Genomic DNA, 20235 nt, shown 5'->3' with positions numbered 1-20235 from the left:
GCTGATTTTTCCAATTATTTAAACTGTATTTATAAGACATTTTTAAATTTAAAATTTATAACAAATATGTTGTCAGTGTCCTTGTATAGACAAACAATATTGTTCATTTTTAAAAGTAACATTGTTTTCACAGTACTGAATTCCCTTGCCACTTTTTAATTATTATTACTCATTCGTGTCTTGTGATTTAGCTGAAGTTTAAAAGTCTGCAGTATATTTGGAAAAAGTTTTCTTACTTGATATACAAAGATAGAAGTATTAGAAAGTGTATGTCTATTTTTCTTAGTATCCACAGTAAGGACTTGATTCAGTAGTCTTTACTGTAGCATTTACTCAGTTGAGTAGTCCTGTTGAACTTAATGCATGAGTAAGTGCTGCTGAGCATATGTGAGTTTTAGAATCAGGGACCAAGCAAAGTGCTAAATGTAACCACAAAATTAGTTGTGAAAAGTAAATGAGATACCTTCAGTGTTTCATTTTTAATAATGTAAAGTCTAGATTGTTCAATGTATGTCTATGCTGGTGAGCACTTACTCACATAGTAATTCTATTAATGTTAACTGCCGGGACTACTCATGTGAGTAAGTGCTCCCAATGTGACTAAGTGTTGCACAATGTAGCCATAAGGTGCTATTAGTAACACAGGAAAGGAAACTTGTTTCAAAAATAGATAATTTTTAACCTAGCAATGTCCCTTTGAATATCAAAAACTGAGTTGTAAAAACTAATTTTAAAACCTACCTTTAATTACAGGTGCATGTACTTGTATATCAGATTAGATTAATGCAGGCACACATCCCCACTGTCTCAGTTGTTACCAGAGAGAGGAGATAAATATTTTAAAATCCATTTTCTCTTAAGAGAAAAATGTTTTAAAGTTATAATATTATGGTGATTATTTATCTATTTTAATCTCTCTTCTTTTGCCTGCTCTGTTGGATCTGAAGACAAAGAATAAGGATGCCAAAGACAAACTGAACAGACATCAGTTTATAACTGGGAACTTCTCAGGCAGTATCCTGTGTATGGCATGCGACAAAGCCCTCTTAGGGAAAGAGTCATTGCAGTGCTCTTGTAAGTAGCTACTGTCTTTTATGTAGCTTTTATTTAACTTTTGATAATCTGCTGCAGGATACTTGCTTAATATTTCATTTCAAGAGCAACATTATCTGGATTTGAAGATACATACTTCTCTACCTAGTCAGCGAGGGTCCCCAGGCCTCAAGGACAGGGGACAAAGATGATGGCCACTCGCTTCACAAGAGACTCCTGGCAGTTGATTCCTGAAAGAGCCCTGGGGAAAGATAGGAGAAAAATTAGAGCTGTATTTGTGGCTATTCAGTGTGTGGGTCTGAAGGAGGAAAAATGATGAAGTCCCAGATTAAAGTGCGCTACGGTATTTGACCCCTTTCAGTTTCAGGCTTTGAGATCTGTTTTTCCTTTCAGATTGCAACGCAATTGTGCATAAAAACTGTAAGGATTGTGCTCCTGCATGTACAAAGGTAACTTTCTATGCCTTACTGTTCTTACAATGGTGTTGTGGATATTCTCTCTCTCTTATTTTTTAAATCAATCTTCATAGTTTCTTCTATAGTGATTAGCATATGCTGTACTTATTCAAAGTGTTTGAACGGTACCTTGCCTTTGTAGGCTGCTTCATAATAGGTTCATGTTGATTGACTTACTTGTTATATGGAGACTTAGAAATAATTAGTTACTAAAACAAACAGGATGCCACAAAATGAAGCTGAGAAAGAAAACAGTGCAGAAATGATCCAACCAAGTGTCTGTACACAAAGGGCTGAGGGCATGTCAAATAAACATCTAACGCAACCAATAGCAATAAACAGTGTCCTTGAGCAAATACTTTATAAAAGGAGTGAAAACAGGTAGGGTCACTTCCTTTATATCTCTGGAGCGTTGCAGGATAAATTGGGATAATTAGTTCGATTTGCATTTCTAAGGTGTACTTAAATGGGGCGACCTTGAGGAACCATTGATTTCCCCTGAGCTATATCATTTCAGTGCTTCTGACCAGGGCGGCTCCAGGCCCCAGCACACCAAGCGCGTGCTTGAGGCGGCATGCCGCGGGGGGCGCTCTGCCGGTCGCTGGGGGGGCGGCAGGCGGCTCCGGTGGACCTCCCGCAGGTATGCCTGCGGAGGGTCCACTGGTCCCGCAGCTTCAGTGGAGCATCCGCAGGCATGCTTGCGGGAGGTCCACCGGAGCCGCGGGACCGGCGACTGGCAGAGCGCCCCCCGCGGCGTGCTGCCGTGCTTGGGGCGGCAAAATGGCTAGAGCAGACCCTGCTTCTGACAGTAGGCAAAATCATCAAGTAGAGCTGAAGCATAGCGGAGCCCCCTGGAGTGTAATAACCAACATACTTCAGTAGGTAAGCCCCAATTAAAATGAGGGCTACATTTTCAAAACTATACAGTGAAGGGGGCTTCTGTTTTTTAGGGACTAACAAGTGATTTGCACTGGAGTAAGCCACACCAATGCAAGTCACTTTTCAAACTGTTGCAGTGCATATAAACAAGGGATTTTCACCAGTGTGGCTATATTGTTATACCAATATAATAAAAACCAGCAGGATCTTATTAAGAGGGATAAGGCAAAGATGCCACATTTATTGTAAATACCATAACAAAACAAAAAACAATGTTTTTCTACTTGTTTCTATTACTACTTATTCCTTACACACACACACACACACACACACACTCATTCATTCATTCATTCATTCATTCACACAATCATTCATTCATTCAGGTTCTGTATAGATGTTATAGTTACCAGCCTAGATGTTGCTCATGCCAAGTTACTGGCTAGGTATCTTGGTCATGAGGATGGAGCCGAGTCTGTGTCAGATGCATCTGATGCTCCTGGAGGCTGGCAGCAGAACCATAGACTCAAAGTCCTCAGTCTTTAGAGTCCAGTTTTATAGGAATTTATTCCTATGTCAGTTCATGAGAGTTGCTTCATTTTGCTGTTGCTAAATCAATCAGCAGGTGCCTGGCTCCATGTTATTAGATGTTTTGTTTTTCCTTCCTTTGAGGTGTGGTGGGTGGATTCCAGTTTGCCCTCCGGGGGTCATCTGGTTGATCCCACTTGACACCTTCTTCAGCCGACACTGAATTCTTCAGGCTGGTGACTCCCTAACCATTCATTCACATACATTCTCTATCTTAATCACATCTATTTCACTGTCTCTTTACTTTTTGGGGTGTTACCAATTTATGTGAGACTCCCTGTCTTTTAACAAGCAAAGATAAAGTGAGATGAAAACTTAGAGGGTGGGGGTCTCTATCTATACACTATAACAGCTACTGTTTTGGCTTACTTAGAGTTAATTAATGTTTAGCAAGTTTTATACAAAGTATTTCTTTGAGCTTAACAAGTTTTATACCAAGTATCTCTTTGAGCAGGCTTCACACAGACACAGCTGGTGGCTTGCAGGTTAGAGGCTAAATGCTGGGAATCACAAATTTACTTTTAACATAAATCTTAAGTTATAAAGTATTAATTAACAATAAATTAATAAATCATTTCTCATATAAACCATGTTTAATATAAACCTTCTTTAATATTCCTACAATATTGGAATAGCTATTGCAGTGCACAGATCTTCAGGGTAAACATGCCCAACGTTGCACTTATAAAACATGCATTTTTTATTTTTCTTTATCAATGTACACCCACTGGGCAAACTTACAAAAAGGATCTAAAACATAAATTATAATGCTAAATCAGCTGCCTCTAACAGGTACTATAACTACTAGGACTGATGGATATTTACCAGGAAGAGAGAATATCCCCAACCAATCATCAAGAGGATAAGAGAGGAAAAACTACTTACTTGCTCTCCTCAAATGCAACCCTTGTTTAAGCATATGAGCCTTGTACAATGTAGCAAAGGACACACATTCTGGCTGGGACAGACTAACTTAGTCAATTTCCTGCCTCAGGTCTCTTCAAACTCATTTTAAAAGTATAGCCCTACATGTGTAATTGTTTTCTTTAAGCCCTTACAAATCATATGCATGTTGCAAAAGAATAATTCCATAATAACATAGTAATTTGAAAGAAAATAAATTGAATTAATTTTGTATGATAATGTGGTTGAAATTCATTATCCTTTCACTTTCGTTTGTTTGTCAGTAGCAAAAATTCAGGATCATAATGCAGTTTGCTTGAGGGCTCTTCCAGATGATTATATGAAAGTAGATTACTGACTATTCAGTGTGTAATCAGCTGTTATTTCATTTTAATAAGATGAAATTCTTCTTTACCAGAAACCCCAAGAGAGATATCATATTAAGACGAGACCACAAGCTGTCCTAACAAGTAAGTATTATAGTAAGCAAGCAAGCTAATAGGCATAAACCTGTCATTTTAAAGTTTAGTGTGTTGCCTGATTAATAAAATAATAGGGAAAGTATTATTCACAATTTTGTATGTGTGTGAGCACTTTTCCATGTGACTCCCATATCTACAGGAAAACAGGTGCATTTGTTAGTATCTAATACATATAAGGTAGGATTTTCGAAAGCACTCATCATTGCACTCATCTCCCATTGAAGTCAATGACTTCACTGCATATTAAGCAGTGGGAGCTGTTGTATGTCTGGTTGGAAAAGGTGTGTGCCCCTTTAAGGGATAGAGAGTGACTTGCTGTGGCAGCTTCATATCTGGTTAGCATGGGGATGTTGACCTATTTATAATAATGATAGGAGATGTACCTATCTCCTAGAAGGGACCTTGAAAGGTCATTGAGTCCAGCCCTCTGCCTTCACTAGCAGGATCAAGTACTGATTTTTGCCCCAGATCCTTAAGTGGCCCTCTCAAGGATTGAACTCACAACCCTGGGTTTAGCAGGCCAATGCTCAAACCACTGAGCTATCCCTTTCCCTCTCTGTCCCCTTCCCCAGGTGACTGAAAAGGGGTTGGGGATTATTTAGGTCCATGCCAGTGCAGGAAAAGCCCTCTTTTACCTCGACCAGGAGAAGCAGCACTCACCCTCCCACCCCTGGATGTAGGTAAATACCAGGTTTTGTCATGATCAGCTGTGGGCATTACACTAGTCACTCCTTTCTCTGGGGGCTGGGAAGGAATTTTCTCTCACTCTGCCGGATTGGTCAAGGTGGGGTGGGGTTTTTTCACCTTTCCCACAGTTATTTGGGGGCTTAGTTTGGGCATAAATTAATTGAGGATTAGGCTGTGATGTCACAACTCTTTATGTATGCCTGGGGCAGATGTCCAGTGCAGGTATTCTCAAAGCTGGTCCGCCGCTTGTTCAGGGAAAGCTCCTGGCGGGCCGGGATGGTTTGTTTACCTGCTGCATCCGCAGGTCCAGCCGATCGCGGCTCCCACTGGCTGTGGTTCACCGCTCCAGGCCAATGGGGGTGGCGGGAAGCTGCGGCCAGCACATCCCTCGGCCTGCACCGCTTCCTGCAGCCCCCATTGGCCTGGAGCGGCGAACTGCGGCCAGTGGGAGCCGCGATCAGCCGGACCTGCGGACGCGGCAGGTAAACAAACCGGCCTGGACTGCCAGGGGCTTTCCCTGAACAAGTGGTGGCCCGACTTTGAGAAGCACTGCTCAATAGGGAAGGGATACAGTGATCAGACAAAATGGATTGGTAAAGGATTTAAAGGAGGTATTCTTTAAAGGAGCAGAAACGGGGGCGGGGTTGGGGCTCCTATGACTGATGCAGCAGAGAGTCAACCCCCCACTCCTTTATACCCCCCCCACCTCATTTGGAGGATGGTTGTGAGTTCCCAACAGGTTGGATGGGGACCAGGATGGGTGAAAGGGGAGGGCTGACAGCAGCACCCCGCCACACCAAGTATGTGTAAATGATTATGGAATTACCCGGACTGCCCAATTTTATCTGCCGGTACTCCCAGACATTTAAGAACAAAATTGTGGCCTAATTAAATCACATCCAATGTCTCCTGTCCTTCCTCCTGCATACCTGGACAATGGAAGTTTTACCACAGTGAGAGCAGAGGAAAGCCAGTGTTGAGTGCTTTTGAAAATCCTCCCCATCATGTACCCCAATGTGTGGCTCAACCATGTGGCTGAACAAGGTATGGGTGTGATGTAAGTGTGTCCATGGCTTAAGCTTGTTCTCTAATTGACAGCGTGGGCACCAAAGCTACTCAGCTTCACCTTGTGGCTTGTTTTTCCATCCCACTCAGAAAAGAGCACACTGCTCTTGCACCATAAGAGAATATGCCCAGTGGCCTGTATTAATCTATAAGAGAATTGTGTAATATTTCATGGTGTAGTCATATGAGGCAATAACATATGAGGTTTTCTATAAGACTTACACATATATTTCACTTCACAGATTCATCATTTAGAGACATTCCTCAGCCAATGTTCTCCTCAATGCATCCGTCTTCCTCAATGCCCATTGGACTTTCTGCTGTAAGGAAAGAAGTCTCACAGCAACCTCACTCTTTATCCAAAAGTGTTCCAAGTGCCAGTTTTGAAAGGTAGAAGGCAGCTACCAGCACAGTATGCTAACTAGATTATTCAGCATTCCTAAGTGAGTTGCTCCAATTAAGTGCTTTTCTCATTGCAGAAGATCTATGCCATCTTCAGACCAAGACACTGATAGTAGCAGCTGGATGTCCAGCTCACAATCTGAAACGCTGCTACAATCTATAGGGACCCTTCCATCAATGGATTCTTTTGTAATGGAAGGTGAGAAGGAAACTGAGAAATCTACATGTTATAACCTATGCTGCAAAATGCAAAGTGGAATCATTAATTAGTATGTCTAAGAATACTACTTCCTGCATCAAAAGAAGATACGTGTGTAGTAACTTAATTATGATTCTGACCACCATTAAAATGACACCATCAGATAAATGAGAATTAAAATTTGACCCATAATACCTTGCAAGTGGGTCTAAATTAGTGATGAACTCTTTGCTAATTTTAAGTGTTTGTTAATTTTTAATAACAAAAAATTTAAAAAAAAACAGATAAAAACATTTGTCCTGGGCTCTCCACATCCTTGTCACTAATTAAAAATATAATATAATAGAGATTACAAAACCAAAACAGCCTCATATTTCTTTCTGGCAATCAGATAGCCAGCCCTCTCCTGCCCTCACTCAGCACACACATTACAAACAGTATCACCCATCACTCATGTTCCTCCCACAACACAAAATCCCACCTCCCAACTGCCCTCCTCAACCCACCATTCATGTCTGGAAAGTCAACAGATATGGGCTATTTCAGAAAAGGGGTGGGGGCATGAATTCCAGAGTTGAAGGGCATTCACAGAGAGAGAAAATCCAGCACAAGGAATCTCCTGTTGGGCGCACATAAATTTGAGGCACCTCAAATCAGAGGGCACTTCTGAGGGGGTATTTCAAACAATGGATATTCCCTCTGATCCCCAAATCTCTGCTTGCCTCCACTCTGTTCTGTTTACATTTTAATGTGTAAGGCTTCGTCTTTTCATTTTAATCTCTTCTCAGTACTGGTTAGAATCGTTAAGTAAGGCTTACCTCAGTTCAGCAATATACTCACTGCATGAATAAACATGTATGCACATGAGGATCTTCCCTCGCCGTGATACTGCCAACCTGTTTGTGCGACCAGTGCTTACAAGGTTTTTATTTTGTCACAGATGATGTGGATGCCTCCCTGTGGACTGACCTCAGCACAGAGTCACAGGAGTTTGAGGCAGAATCTTGGAGTCTTGTTGTGGATCCAGCATTTTGTAGCAAGCAAGAAAAGGATGTTATCAAAAGGCAGGATGTAATTTTTGGTCAGTGTTTTAATTATTTTTAAAAAGTTGAAAATAACTTGGCACAGGTAATAAGTCATATAACTGGTATAAAATGCTCAGTGCTTAGATTTTAATATGAATAATGAAGAATATTTAAAGACTATGTTGTCACAAATAATAATGTAATGTCTAATAATATAGAGCTAACAGAATATTGAAGACAATTGCCTAAAAATATTCATTTGGATTTGAAAGTTAATTTCAATTTAACCATATTCTTGACCCAATCATGTCCACCTTCTGTGAACAATTGAGTACTGAAACTTTACTAGCATGTATATTCCTGAAAAGTGAATTTTAAACTCAAATGTGGGAATGGTAATGAAAAGCAAATTTTGAATTATATACTTAACTATAAAATTCACAATTTGCACTGTTTGATAGATATGATCCAGTCAGGGAACAGAAATTATACCATATGCCTTATGTAACTAACCAACGCAACATGAAATAAAAATAATTGTGATGAATTGTTTACGGATGAGCTGCAGACCAAAGAATTATTTGCTAAAGAAAGTTACAAATAATTTTGAGTAAATAATACATTTGAGAAGTTCACAACTTTTCCCTAACAGTTTGTGGGGGGTGTGACGGGGCGGGACAGCCCCGCACTGGTACAGCAGGGGTTAACCCTTCCTTGCTAGCAGAGGAAGCCACGCCCAGGAAGTTCTGCTGGGCATGCTCTAACTGGCAGACAGGTATAAAAGGCTGCAGGTCTGCTCAGTCTGGGCTGACCACCGGGAGAAGGGCGCGGGCCGTCAGCTCCTGCGGGAGGAGAGCCAGGGAGCCTGGACCGGGACGTCAGCCGGGCAGAGGCCGTACCGGAGACCCCGGAGAGGGACGCCGGCCGGAGGGGACCTACGGGGGAATCGCTCCCACAACGCCAACGTCCGACTAGACGGGGTAGGAAGTGACCCAGGGGACTTTAGAAACTGACAGCCTTAAAGCTGCGGCACCGCTTGGCGTGTTGCGGGCGGATCCCCGCCGAGCGGGTGGCAAGGAGAGCTTGCCACAATCAGGGCCCTGGGTCGGGACTCGGAGGAGAGGCGGGCCCGAGTCCCCTACCCCACCCGTGATACCCCACCCGAGGGGATTTATGGACTCCGGCCTCTGGGCCGCTACCCGCCCGAAGGCGCTTATGGACTCCGGCCGCCAGGCCACACTACCCGCCCCAGAGAGGGGTTTATGGACTCCGGCCGTTAGGCGCTACCCCCCACCCGAAGAAGTGTTTATGAACTCCGGCCGTTAGGCGCTCCCCCACCCGAAGCGCTTATGGACTCCGGCCGCTGGGCGCTACCCCACCCGAAGGTGTTTATGAACTCCGGCGCTGGGCGCTACCCTGCCCGAAGGCGCTTATGGACTCCGGCGCTAGGCGCTACCCCCACCCGTAGGTGTGTGAACTCCGGCGCTAGGCGTGCTACCTCGCCCGAAGGCTCTTGCGGACTCCGCCGCTAGGCGCTACCCGCCCGAGAGGCGGTTACGGACTCCGACCGCTAGGCGTGCTACTCTACCCGGAGGGGTGTCCATAGACTCTGGCGCTAGGCCGTGTCGCCGGCTACCAGAGGCAGACCGAAAGACAAGCGAGTGGTGCAGTGCTAGGCCCCACCCCGCCCCTGCCGCGAGGGGGCGCTGGGGCACCTGGCCCATCACAATTGGCACCTGACCAGGGACCTGAACGGGCCTGAGATAAGGCCACAGGACCCAATATGGACCCCGAGAAACTTTTGAAGTGGCTGCTGGAGAATCAGCAGCAGCAGATGGCGCAACAGCAGCAGCAGCAAACTCAGCTGCTCCAGCAGCTGGCGGCCCAGCAGCAGGCACAAGCCGCTGGCGACAGGAACAGCAGCAGCAGCTGATCCGGGAGCTGACAACCCAGCAACAGGCGAACCAGGAGCGGCTGGTTCAACAGATGGCGGCACTAATCGGCCCGGCACCGAGTACGCCTCTAGGGGCCATCAGGGGCAACCCCGGCGAGGGTCTCGGGGGATTACCCGTGCGCCTAGCTAAGATGGGGCCGGGGGATGACCCCGAGGCCTTCCTCGTGACCTTTGAGCAGTCGCGACTGCCGTACAGTGGCCCCTCACTCATTGGGCCACGATACTGGCACCCTACCTGACGGGCCCAGCTCAAGCGGCGTACCGGAACTTGGACCCCCAAGACGCACTGGACTACACGAAGGTCAAGGCCGCCATCTTGGACGAAGTTGGCGTCAGCCTGGAGACCTACCGCCAGCGACTCCGCCAGGAACGATACACGCCAGGGGCCAGGCCGCGGGCCGTGGCCCAGCGAATCCGGGACCTCTGTTGGAGGTGGCTGGAGCCGGAAGGGCGGATGGGCGTTCAAGTGGCTGAGATGGTAGCCCTAGAGCAGTTCCTGCAAGCCCTGCCTCCGGGAGGGAAGGAATGGGTGCAGCGACACCGCCCCAAGACCCTCGCGGACGCGGTTTCCCGGATGGAGGACTACCAGGCAGCAGATGGGGCATTGAAGACCAACCCCCAGGGGGGAGAGCCTGGTGGACGGAGCCCAGGGCAGGCCCGGGGGCCACGTAAGGGGGATGGGGGAGAGCCTCGGCGGCATGTCCAGCCCCCCAGAATACCAGTAACCCGGGGCCCTAGGGCGACACCCCGAGGAGATATCCTGCGACGACTGGAGGAGGCGCCAGTAAGGCCGGGCAGCCCCCGCCACAACCCTATCGAGGAAGCGAGACGGGACCGCTGCTACGAGTGCGGTCAGGTAGGGCACTTCAGGAGGGAGTGCCCGTACCTGGATTGCAATTATGGGCAGGTGTTGACGGCGGGTCACCGGGCCCGGACTTGGGAGCCGGGGAAAATTGTTCTGCCGCTGAAGGTGGATGGGACGTCTGCCTGGGCCTTAGTTGACTCCGGGTGTAGCCAGACGGTTATTCGGGAGGGGCTGATTAAGCCCACCGGCCCCGCAGGGGCCCCCATCCGGCTACAGTGCATCCACGGGGATGTGAAGCCTTACCCCACTGTCTGGGTACAGCTAGAAGCGGCCCAACACCGGGCGCGGTGTCTAGTGGGGGTGGCTCCTAAGTTGGCTTACCCCGTGGTCTTAGGGCGTGACTGGCCTGGCTTCACAAACCTCTTGAGGGAAGGGGCTACGCCGCCAGGGAGGAGAACTGGGAAACGGGCTAGACGACCGGGATTTTTAGGCCAGCCAACGGCCGAGGACCCCCTAGAGGGGCCCTCGGGGAGCTCCGAGAGAGAGGTAAGGAGCCAAGTCCCCACCGAAGCGCCGACAACAGAGGGCCCGGGCTGGCTAGAGGTGGACACCGACTTCCTCGAGGAGCAACGAGGGGATACCACTCTCAGCCGGGCTTGGGAACAGGCGACTAGCCCACCAGGGGAGGAAGACCCACCCCACCGCCAGCCACAAGGGCCCCGATTTGAGATCCATCGGGACTTACTCTATCGGGTGGTACCAGAACCACAGACAAAGGAAGAGCTACGCCAGCTGTTGGTCCCGCGGCGGTTCCGACGGGACTTGCTCCGTCTAGCACATTCGGTGCCGTGGGCCGGACACCTAGGCAGGGAGAAGACATTGCAAAGGGTGGCCCAGAGGTTCTTTTGGCCGGGCATCCATGCGGAGGTACGAGATTATTGCGCCTCCTGCCCAGAATGCCAGAGAGCCGGTCCAAAAGGTGTACCAAGGGCCCCCCTCGTACCCTTGCCGGTGGTGGGGACGCCTTTTGACCGGATAGGCCTGGATCTCGTGGGACCCCTGGAGAAGAGCGGCACAGGTCATAAGTACATCATGGTGGTGGTCGATTATGCCACACGCTATCCCGAAGCGGTGCCACTGAGGTCCACCACAGCACCAGTCATTGCTAACGAACTATTGCAGATCTTCGCTCGGGTAGGTATCCCGAGGGAAATACTAACGGACCAAGGAACGAATGTGACCTCTAGATTGATGGCAGAGCTGTGCAGGCTGCTGAACATCCGGGCACTAAAGACCTCCGTCTACCACCCCCAGACGGATGGCTTGGTCGAGCGATTCAACGGCACTTTGAAGGCCATGCTGAGAAAGTTTGTAGAGGACGACCCACGGCACTGGGATAAACTACTCCCGCACTCCTCTTCGCGGTGCGAGAGGTACCCCAGGCGTCCACGGGGTTCTCCCCCTTTGAGCTCCTCTACGGGAGGAAGCCTAGGGGTATCCTCGATCTCCTAAGGGAAACCTGGGAAGAGCAGGAGACCCGTGTTCGAGGGTCGGTGCAGTATATCCTCCATCTGCGGGAATGCCTCCGGGAGCTGGGGACCTTGGCCCGCGAAAATCTGGTTAGAGCCCAGCAGACTCAGGAGGCTCAGTATAACAAGGGGGCCAAGGTGCGGATTTTCGAGCCGGGGGATCGGGTCCTCTTGTTGCTTCCTTCCTCAGAGTCCAAGCTGCTGGCCAAGTGGCAGGGCCCCTTTGAAGTGGTCAGGCGGATTGGGCCGGTCGACTATGAGGTACGGTTGTCCGGGCGAAGGAGGGATACCCAGGTCTACCACGTGAACCTCCTTAAGGCCTGGAGGGACCGAGAGGGCCTGCTGATAGCCCCATACCCGCCAGAACCGGAGTTGGGGCCACTGGTGGGAGAGCCCGAGGCAGCCGGGACGGCGGACATAGGCCACGAGCTTACCCCAGCCCAGCGGGACCAGGTAGAAAGACTGGTGGCGGCGTTCCCCGTGGTTTTGTCGACGCGACCCGGACGGACCACATTAGCAAGCCACCACATCGCTACCCTTCCAGGGCACAAAGTGCAGGACACACACCGCCCACTCCCCAGGAAGATGTGGGAGACAGTGAAGGAGGAGCTCGGGCTGATGCTAGCCTTAGGGGTGGTGGAAGAGTCGCGGAGTGAATGGCGGAGCCCCATAGTGTTGGTCCCCAAGCCAGACGGGACAGTCAGGTTTTGCATCGACTTCCGCAAGGTAAACGCCATTTCACGTTTTGACGCCTATCCCATGCCCCGGGTGGACGAGCTGCTGGAGCGGCTAGGAAAAGCCGAGTTCATCTCCACCCTGGACTTGACGAAGGGATATTGGCAGATCCCGTTAACACCGGCCTCACGAGAAAAGACAGCATTTCCAACGCCGTTCGGACTCTACCAATTTACGATGATGCCGTTCGGATTGCACGGGGCCGCGGCTACCTTCCAGCGACTCATGAACCAGGTGCTGGACGCACACAACGAATACGCCGCAGCGTACATCGATGACATTGTCATCTACAGTAGCACTTGGGAGGAACATCTGCAACACCTGACCAAAGTTCTACGGGCATTAGGCGAAGCCGGCCTCACCGCGAACCCGGCGAAATGTCACCTGGGCCAGAAGGAGGTGACTTACCTGGGCTACACGGTCGGCCGGGGGAAGATCCGTCCCCTCGTAGACAAGGTGGAAGCATTAAGGGGCGTACCCTACGCCCACGACCAAGAAGCAAGTCCGGCAGTTCTTGGGGCTGGCCGGGTACTATCGGCGGTTTGTGCCTAACTTCGCCACACTCGCTGCCCCACTGACGGAGTTGACGCGCAGTTCACAACCCCAGAAAGTACGCTGGACGGAAGGCTGCGCAAAGGCCTTTCGCGCCCTGAGCGAACAATTAACACGGGAACCGGTACTAGTCCAACCGGATTTTTCAAAACCCTTTATCCTACAGACGGATGCCTCGGAGGTGGGACTGGGGGCTGTACTGTCGCAGGAGGTAGGGGAAGAACACCCGGTCTTGTACCTTAGCCGCAAGCTGTTCCCCCGTGAAACCCGGTACTCCACCATAGAACGCGAGGCCTTGGCAGTGAAGTGGGCGGTCGAAGCACTAAGGTACTATCTATTAGGGAACCCCTTCTCCTTAGTGACTGACCACGCGCCCCTCCGATGGATCAACAGTATGAAGGAGACGAATAACCGGATCATGCGGTGGTACCTGTCCCTCCAACCCTATGCCTTCCGCGTGTCACATCGGCCAGGCAAGGCTCATGGGAACGCGGACTTCTTCTCCCGCATCGGGGAGGAGGAGGGGGAGGCGGGAGTCCAGGGTCAGCCGGGCCCGACGGCCGTCTTAAGGGGGAGGGTGTGTGACGGGGCGGGACAGCCCCGCACTGGTACAGCAGGGGTTAACCCTTCCTTGCTAGCAGAGGAAGCCACGCCCAGGAAGTTCTGCTGGGCATGCTCTAACTGGCAGACAGGTATAAAAGGCTGCAGGTCTGCTCAGTCTGGGCTGACCACCGGGGGAGAAGGACGCAGACCGTCAGCTCCTGCGGGAGGAGAGCCAGGGAGCCTGGACCGGGACGTCAGCCGGGCAGAGGCCGTACCGGAGACCCCGGAGAGGGGCGCCGGCCGGAGGGGACCTACGGGGGAACCGCTCCCACAACGCCAACGTCCGACTAGACGGGGTAGGAAGTGACCCAGGGGACTTTAGAAACTGACAGCCTTAAAGCTGCGGCACCGCTCGGCGTGTTGCGGGCGGATCCCCGCCGAGCGGGTGGCAAGGAGAGCTTGCCACAATCAGGGCCCTGGGTCGGGACTCGGAGGAGAGGGCGGGCCCGAGTCCCCCTACCCCACCCCGTGATACCCCACCCGAAGGGATTGATGGACTCCGGCCTCTAGGCCGCGCTACCCCGCCCCGAAGGGGGCGCTTATGGACTCCGGCCGCCAGGCCACACTACCCCGCCCCAGAGAGGGGGGGGTTTATGGACTCCGGCCGTTAGGCCGCGCTACCCCACCCCGAAGGGGTGTTTATGGACTCCGGCCGCTAGGCCGCGCTACCCTGCCCCGAAGGGGGCGCTTATGGACTCCGGCCGCTGGGCGCTCCCCACCCCGTAGGGGTGTATGAACTCCGGCGCTGGGCGCTACCTCGCCCGAAGCGCGCTTGGACTCCGGCCGCTAGGCGCTACCCGCCCGAGAGGGGCGGTTACGGACTCCGACCGCTAGGCGTGCTACTCTACCCGGAGGTGTCCATAGACTCTGGCCGCTAGGCCGTAATACGCCGGCTACCAGAGACGGACCGAAAGACAAGCGAGTGGTGCAGTGCTAGGCCCCACCCCGCCCCTGCCGCGAGGGGGCGCTGGGGCACCTGGCCCATCACAGGGGGAAAAGTGACATGAATTCCCTAAATTACTCATTGCAAATTATTTCCTCTGTTCTCTTGTTTACTTACCTTTTATTCTTCAGAAGTCAAAATAAAGTTTCTAAAATGATTAAATGTTCAGTAATAAATAATAAAAAGTGCTTTGAAAGAGAAAGCTAGTAGGTATCTGAAAGAATAAAATATCGAAGATCAACATTCAGACTCATAGATAAACTGAAAATAATATTCTTTGCAGAAAATCGATCTTTTTTAAAAAAATCATTCTGGGGCCAGTTTGGAGATCCTTACTCAAGGTTTTATTCAGTTCTTACTCAAGTAATCTTCCAGGGACTTCAGACTCACTGAATGAGTGATGCCTGTGTATTAGTGTGCAAACAGAGCAGACTAATGTAAAGAATCTTGGTTTTCAGTTACATATGATTCCTAATGTTTACAGCTAGGACTTGAGAGATTTAAGTTTAATGTAAGTTGTTAATATTGTAGAGGTTGGGAGTTTCCATGTTTGAGTTGACACACTTTGCATTAGCGCAGCATATTGGAAAGTTCTAACTTTTTGGTGCTAAAGTCAAACTATGGTGAATAATTTAACAAAGGACACGGTTCAGGCAAGAATTGGATTTCGATATTTTTGACTGTGGCTTTGCTGACTTGGTCTGTGATGCTGTATTGGTCAGCATAGTGCAGTAGAGGGAGCCAGAGGAGCTTTTTGCAAAGTAGCTGCATAGAGACACCCGCCTGTGTGAAAATGGTATTCTGCTCTCTGCATGTGTTCCTGCATGCAAACACCTGCATTGTCCCCTTTGTTCTCTGCCTCCTTCAAACCCAAAACTTGTGCCATGGGGCAGAAATGGTAAAAGAGGAAGTGGGCTGGTTGGAGAGCACATGTAACATAGCTGGGGCTGTTTTGTTAGTTTTAATGCTTATCATGGAAGAAATTGTATTTATGTCCATATATTTGAATGTAAAACTATGTGATGCATGTCAAATAATGTGATGGAAAATGTCTAGTTGGATTATTACACTGCACCATCTTCCTTTAAACTACAGAGCTGATGCAAACAGAAGTTCATCACATCCACACCCTCTTCATTATGTCTGAAATATTCAGGAAAGGAATGAAGGAAGAATTGCAACTAGATCACAGCACTGTAGACAAAATATTTCCCTGCTTAGATGAACTGCTAGAGATTCACAGGCAATTCTTCTGTGCTATGAAGGAGAGAAGACAGGAATCGTGTGAGGGGGGAAATGAGAGAAATTTTGTAATCAACAGAATTGGAGACATCCTTGTGCAGCAGGTAAAGAGATCAGCGAAATTAAATCTTCAAATATTCAAGGCCAAAAAAAGATATTTGTTGAGTTCAAAATTTTTGTGGGGCAGGGAGATAACTAGATCTCTTAGGATTGGCTAATAGGATGCAAAGATTTTCATTTCTTGGTTATTGCTTCAGATTCTTGTAGTGTGAGAAAATTATTGATGACATGGTGGAAAAAAACCACTGATGACGGTTTTCATAACCTTATTTGAGTATTGATGGTCTGAGTCAAGTTCATAGTGGATAGTTGCCCCCATCACTTAATCTACCACCAAAACTGACACTAGCTGACACAGTTGTTAGAGAGACAAAGGATTTAAAGAATGAATTATCCTCTCATCTCTTGAAGAGGGTCTTCCAGAACAGTGTCGATATATGTTGGCCAGGGTATATGGGGCAGCTTGTGCTACTGCTGCATATGTTGACCTGTACTTGAAAGAGGGTGAAGTAATATCTTTTATTAGACCAAGTTCTATTGGTGAGACAAGCTTACACAGATTTCTTCAAGTCTGGGAAATGTACTCACAGTGTCACACCTAAATACAAGGTGGAATAGATTGTTTAGCATAACGCATATTTTAAAGGATCATTCAAGGTGAAGTGACCCGTTAGCACCTCTCCAGTCATAACGGGGAAAGGGGAAAAAACGCTGGCGGGGAGTCGGGGGAGATAAATGGGTTGTAGATTGGATTTTTGACTCATTACAACAGTGTCTTTATTCAGTCCCTGATTTTTAGTATTTAGCAAAGAATCTAACAATCTACCAACCTCTTCATGGACCACCTTGAAGAATTTCTGGACAAATGCACCACAGAAGCAATGATATACCTGAGGTACATCAATGATATTTCCATCCTCTGGCTAGATGACCTAAACTCCCTCATAGATTTCCACTGCAACTTCAACAACTTCCTGGATATCATGATCAGCTTCAACAATAGAACACTACAGATAGCTATATACAAGAAACCCATGGATCACCACACCTATCTTCACAGATCCATTAGCCACCCTAAACACACCAAGAAATCCTGTTATCTACAGCCTGGCACGCAGATATCATAGAATATGCTCTGAGGAGAAAGTCTGGGGTATATACCTTAACACATTTAAAAGCACCTTCACCAAACAAGGATAATTCACCAGAGAAGTAAGTAGCATCATAGAATGGGCCACCCAAATACCCTAAGGGTATGTCTACACTACGAAATTAGGTCGATTTAATAGAAGTTGATTTTTTAGAAATCGATTAGATATAGTCAATTGTGTCCCCACTAAGCGCATTAAGTCGGCGGTGTGCATTCACAGTACTGAGGCTCGCATCGACTTTTGGAGTGTTGCACTGAGGTAGCTATCCCACAGTTCCCTCAGTGTCCGCTGCCCATTGGAATTCTGGGTTAAGCTCCCAATGCCTGATGGGGCAAAAACATTGTCGTGGGTGGTTCTGGGTACATGTCGTCAGCCCCCCCCCCAACCCCCTCCTGTGAAAACAACGGCAAAAAATAATTTCTCACCTTTTTTCCTGGGTTACCCGTGCAGATGACATACCACGGCAAGCATGGAGCCCGCTCAGCTCACTGTCACCGTATGTCTCCTGGGTGCTGCTGACAGACGCGGGACTGCATTGCTACGCGGCAGCAGCTCCTTGCCTTTGCAAGTTAGCAAAGACGGTTAGCAGCCATATTGCACTGTCTGCTGCTGTCTCCTGGTTGCTCCTGGCCGACCTCGGTGAGGTCGGTCGGGGGTACCTGGGCAGACATGGGTGCTCCTGGCTGGCCTCGGTAAGGTTGGTCGGGGGTGCCTGGACATAAATGGGAGTGACTCCAGGTCATTCTCTCCTTTAAGTTTCATCTAATGGAGATTCAGTCCTGCCTGGAATATCATGTGAGCTGGAGGCTTTTGACTCAGGCTGCTATCCCAGCCGGCAGCACCACGTGGTCGCACCTACCCCAGCCTACCCCTTGCTCCCATGGTTCATGAAGCCTGGACAGTAGTAAGGAGCAGTTCAACTATAGGCTGAGCAAGTTCAGAATGGTGGTAGAATGTGCCTTTGGACGTTTAAACGCGCGCTGGCGCAGTTTACTGACTCGGTTAGACCTCAGCAAAAGCAATATTCCCATCATTATTACTGCTTGCTGTGTGCTCCACAGTATCTGTGAGAATAAGGAGGAATTGTTTATGGTGGGGTGGGAGGTTGAAGCAAACCTCCTGGCCTCTGATTACGCGCAGCCAGACTCCAGGGCGGTTAGAAGAGCACAGCAGGGTACACTGCGCATCAGAGAAGCTTTGAAAACCAGTTTCATGACTGGCCAGGCTACGGTGTGAAAGTTCTGTTTGTTTCTCCTTGATGAAAACCCGCCCCCTTGGTTCACTCTACTTCCCTGTAAGCCAACTGCCCTCCCCTCCCCCCTTTGATCACCGCTTGCAGAGGCAATAAATCATTGTTTCAGATTCATGCATTCTTTATTAATTCATCACACAAATGGGGGGATAACTGCAAAGGTAGCCTGGGAGGGGTGGGGGAGCAGGGAAGCACTGGGTGGGGTGGTGGAGGAGGGGAGGAGGGAAGGACAAGGCCATGCTGCACTTCATTTTGTGCTTTCCTGCACTCTGATAGTGTCTGCCTCCATGCATTCTGCTGGGCTCTTTCAGTGAGGGAGGACTGCATGAGCTCAGAGAACATTTCATCGCAAGTGCGTTTTTTCCGCCTTCTAATCTTCACTAGCCTCTGGGACGGAGATGATACGGGAAGCGTTGAAACATTTGCAGCTGCGGGAGGAAAAAAAAGAGAGAGTAGTCTTTAAAAAGACACATTTTAGAGAACAATGTGTAGACTCTTTCACTGTGAACCAAGCTGTTAACATTATATAGCACGTGTACTTTCTTTACAAGGTCGCATTTTGCCTCTTATATTGAGGGCCTGCCGGTTTGGCGTGAGAGATCACACACACAGGGCTGGTGGGCAACAGAATTTGGCTTGCAGGCAGCCATGGTAAGCCACAGTCTTTTGGCTTCTTTAACCTTCATAACATGTGGGAATGGTTTCAAACAGCAGGACCTTCATTTCACATACCAAGCACCCATTAGGTTGGCCATTTAAAAAGGAGGGGCTGCGTGTTTTCGGGTTAATGTGCAGCACAAACCCAACTAACCCCCCCCAGTTCTCTGGGATGATCGCTTCATCCCTCCCCCCACGGCGTGGCTAACAGGCTTTGGGAGTATATCCAGGAGAGCTTCATTGAGATGTCCCTGGAGGATTTCACTCCATCCTCATACACATTAACAGACTTTTCCAGTAGCTGTACTGGCCACGAATGTATCCCAAGTCTTCAGGGCAAATTAATCATTAAACACACTTGCTTTTAAACCATGGATTATATTTACATGTCCCTTCTCCTCCTTCTAGGTCCGAAAGCCTGACTTCGGTGGGTTGGGAGGGTACTAGATCCAGGGTGATAAACAGTTCCTGGCTGTCGGGGAAAATGGTTTCTCTGCTTGCTTGCTGTGCGCTATCTTCAACCTCCTTCTCCTCCTCATCTTCCTTGTCCCCAAAATCCGCATCCCTGTTGTGTGTGAATCCATTGACAGAGTCCATGCTCAGGGCTGGGGTAGTTGTAGGGGCACCCCCTAGAATGGCATGCAGCTCATCATAGAAGCGGCATGTTTGGGGCTCTGACCCGGAGAGGCCGTTTGCCTCTCTGGCTCTTTGGTAGGCTTGCCTGAGCTCCTTAAGTTTCACGCGGCACTGCTGCAGGTCCCTGTTATAGCCTCTGTCCTTCATGCCCTTGGAGATTTTTCCAAATGTTTTGGCATTTCGTCTTTTGGAATGGAGTTTGGATAGCACGGATTCGTCTCCCCATACAGCAATCATGAACCTCCCGTTCGGTCCATGCTGGAGCTCTTTTGCGATTTTGGGACTCCATGGTCACCTGTACTGATGAGATCTGCATGGTCACCTCTGGGCTTGCCACGCTGGTCAAACAGGAAATGAAATTCAAAAGTTCACGGGGCTTTT

General features: G+C 49.0%; 1 protein-coding gene across 15 annotated transcripts in view; it reads left to right on the top strand.

Annotated features, from left to right (window-relative positions):
• The window catches only part of ARHGEF28 (Rho guanine nucleotide exchange factor 28), a 183240-nt gene that overhangs the window by 113063 nt on the left and 49942 nt on the right, over nt 1-20235 (top strand). For all 15 annotated transcript variants that reach the window (XM_039544706.1, XM_039544704.1, XM_039544701.1 and 12 more), the window contains 7 exons: nt 948-1074; nt 1447-1502; nt 4294-4345; nt 6352-6499; nt 6589-6710; nt 7651-7791; nt 15952-16202. In XM_039544706.1, the coding sequence (XP_039400640.1) occupies nt 948-1074; nt 1447-1502; nt 4294-4345; nt 6352-6499; nt 6589-6710; nt 7651-7791; nt 15952-16202 (897 nt within the window). The remainder of the gene's footprint in view (nt 1-947; nt 1075-1446; nt 1503-4293; nt 4346-6351; nt 6500-6588; nt 6711-7650; nt 7792-15951; nt 16203-20235) is intronic.

This window comes from Mauremys reevesii, linkage group 6, assembly GCF_016161935.1.
Source record: "Mauremys reevesii isolate NIE-2019 linkage group 6, ASM1616193v1, whole genome shotgun sequence".
Taxonomy (NCBI): domain Eukaryota; kingdom Metazoa; phylum Chordata; order Testudines; family Geoemydidae; genus Mauremys; species Mauremys reevesii.
This window is presented reverse-complemented; position numbering and strand designations above follow the sequence as displayed.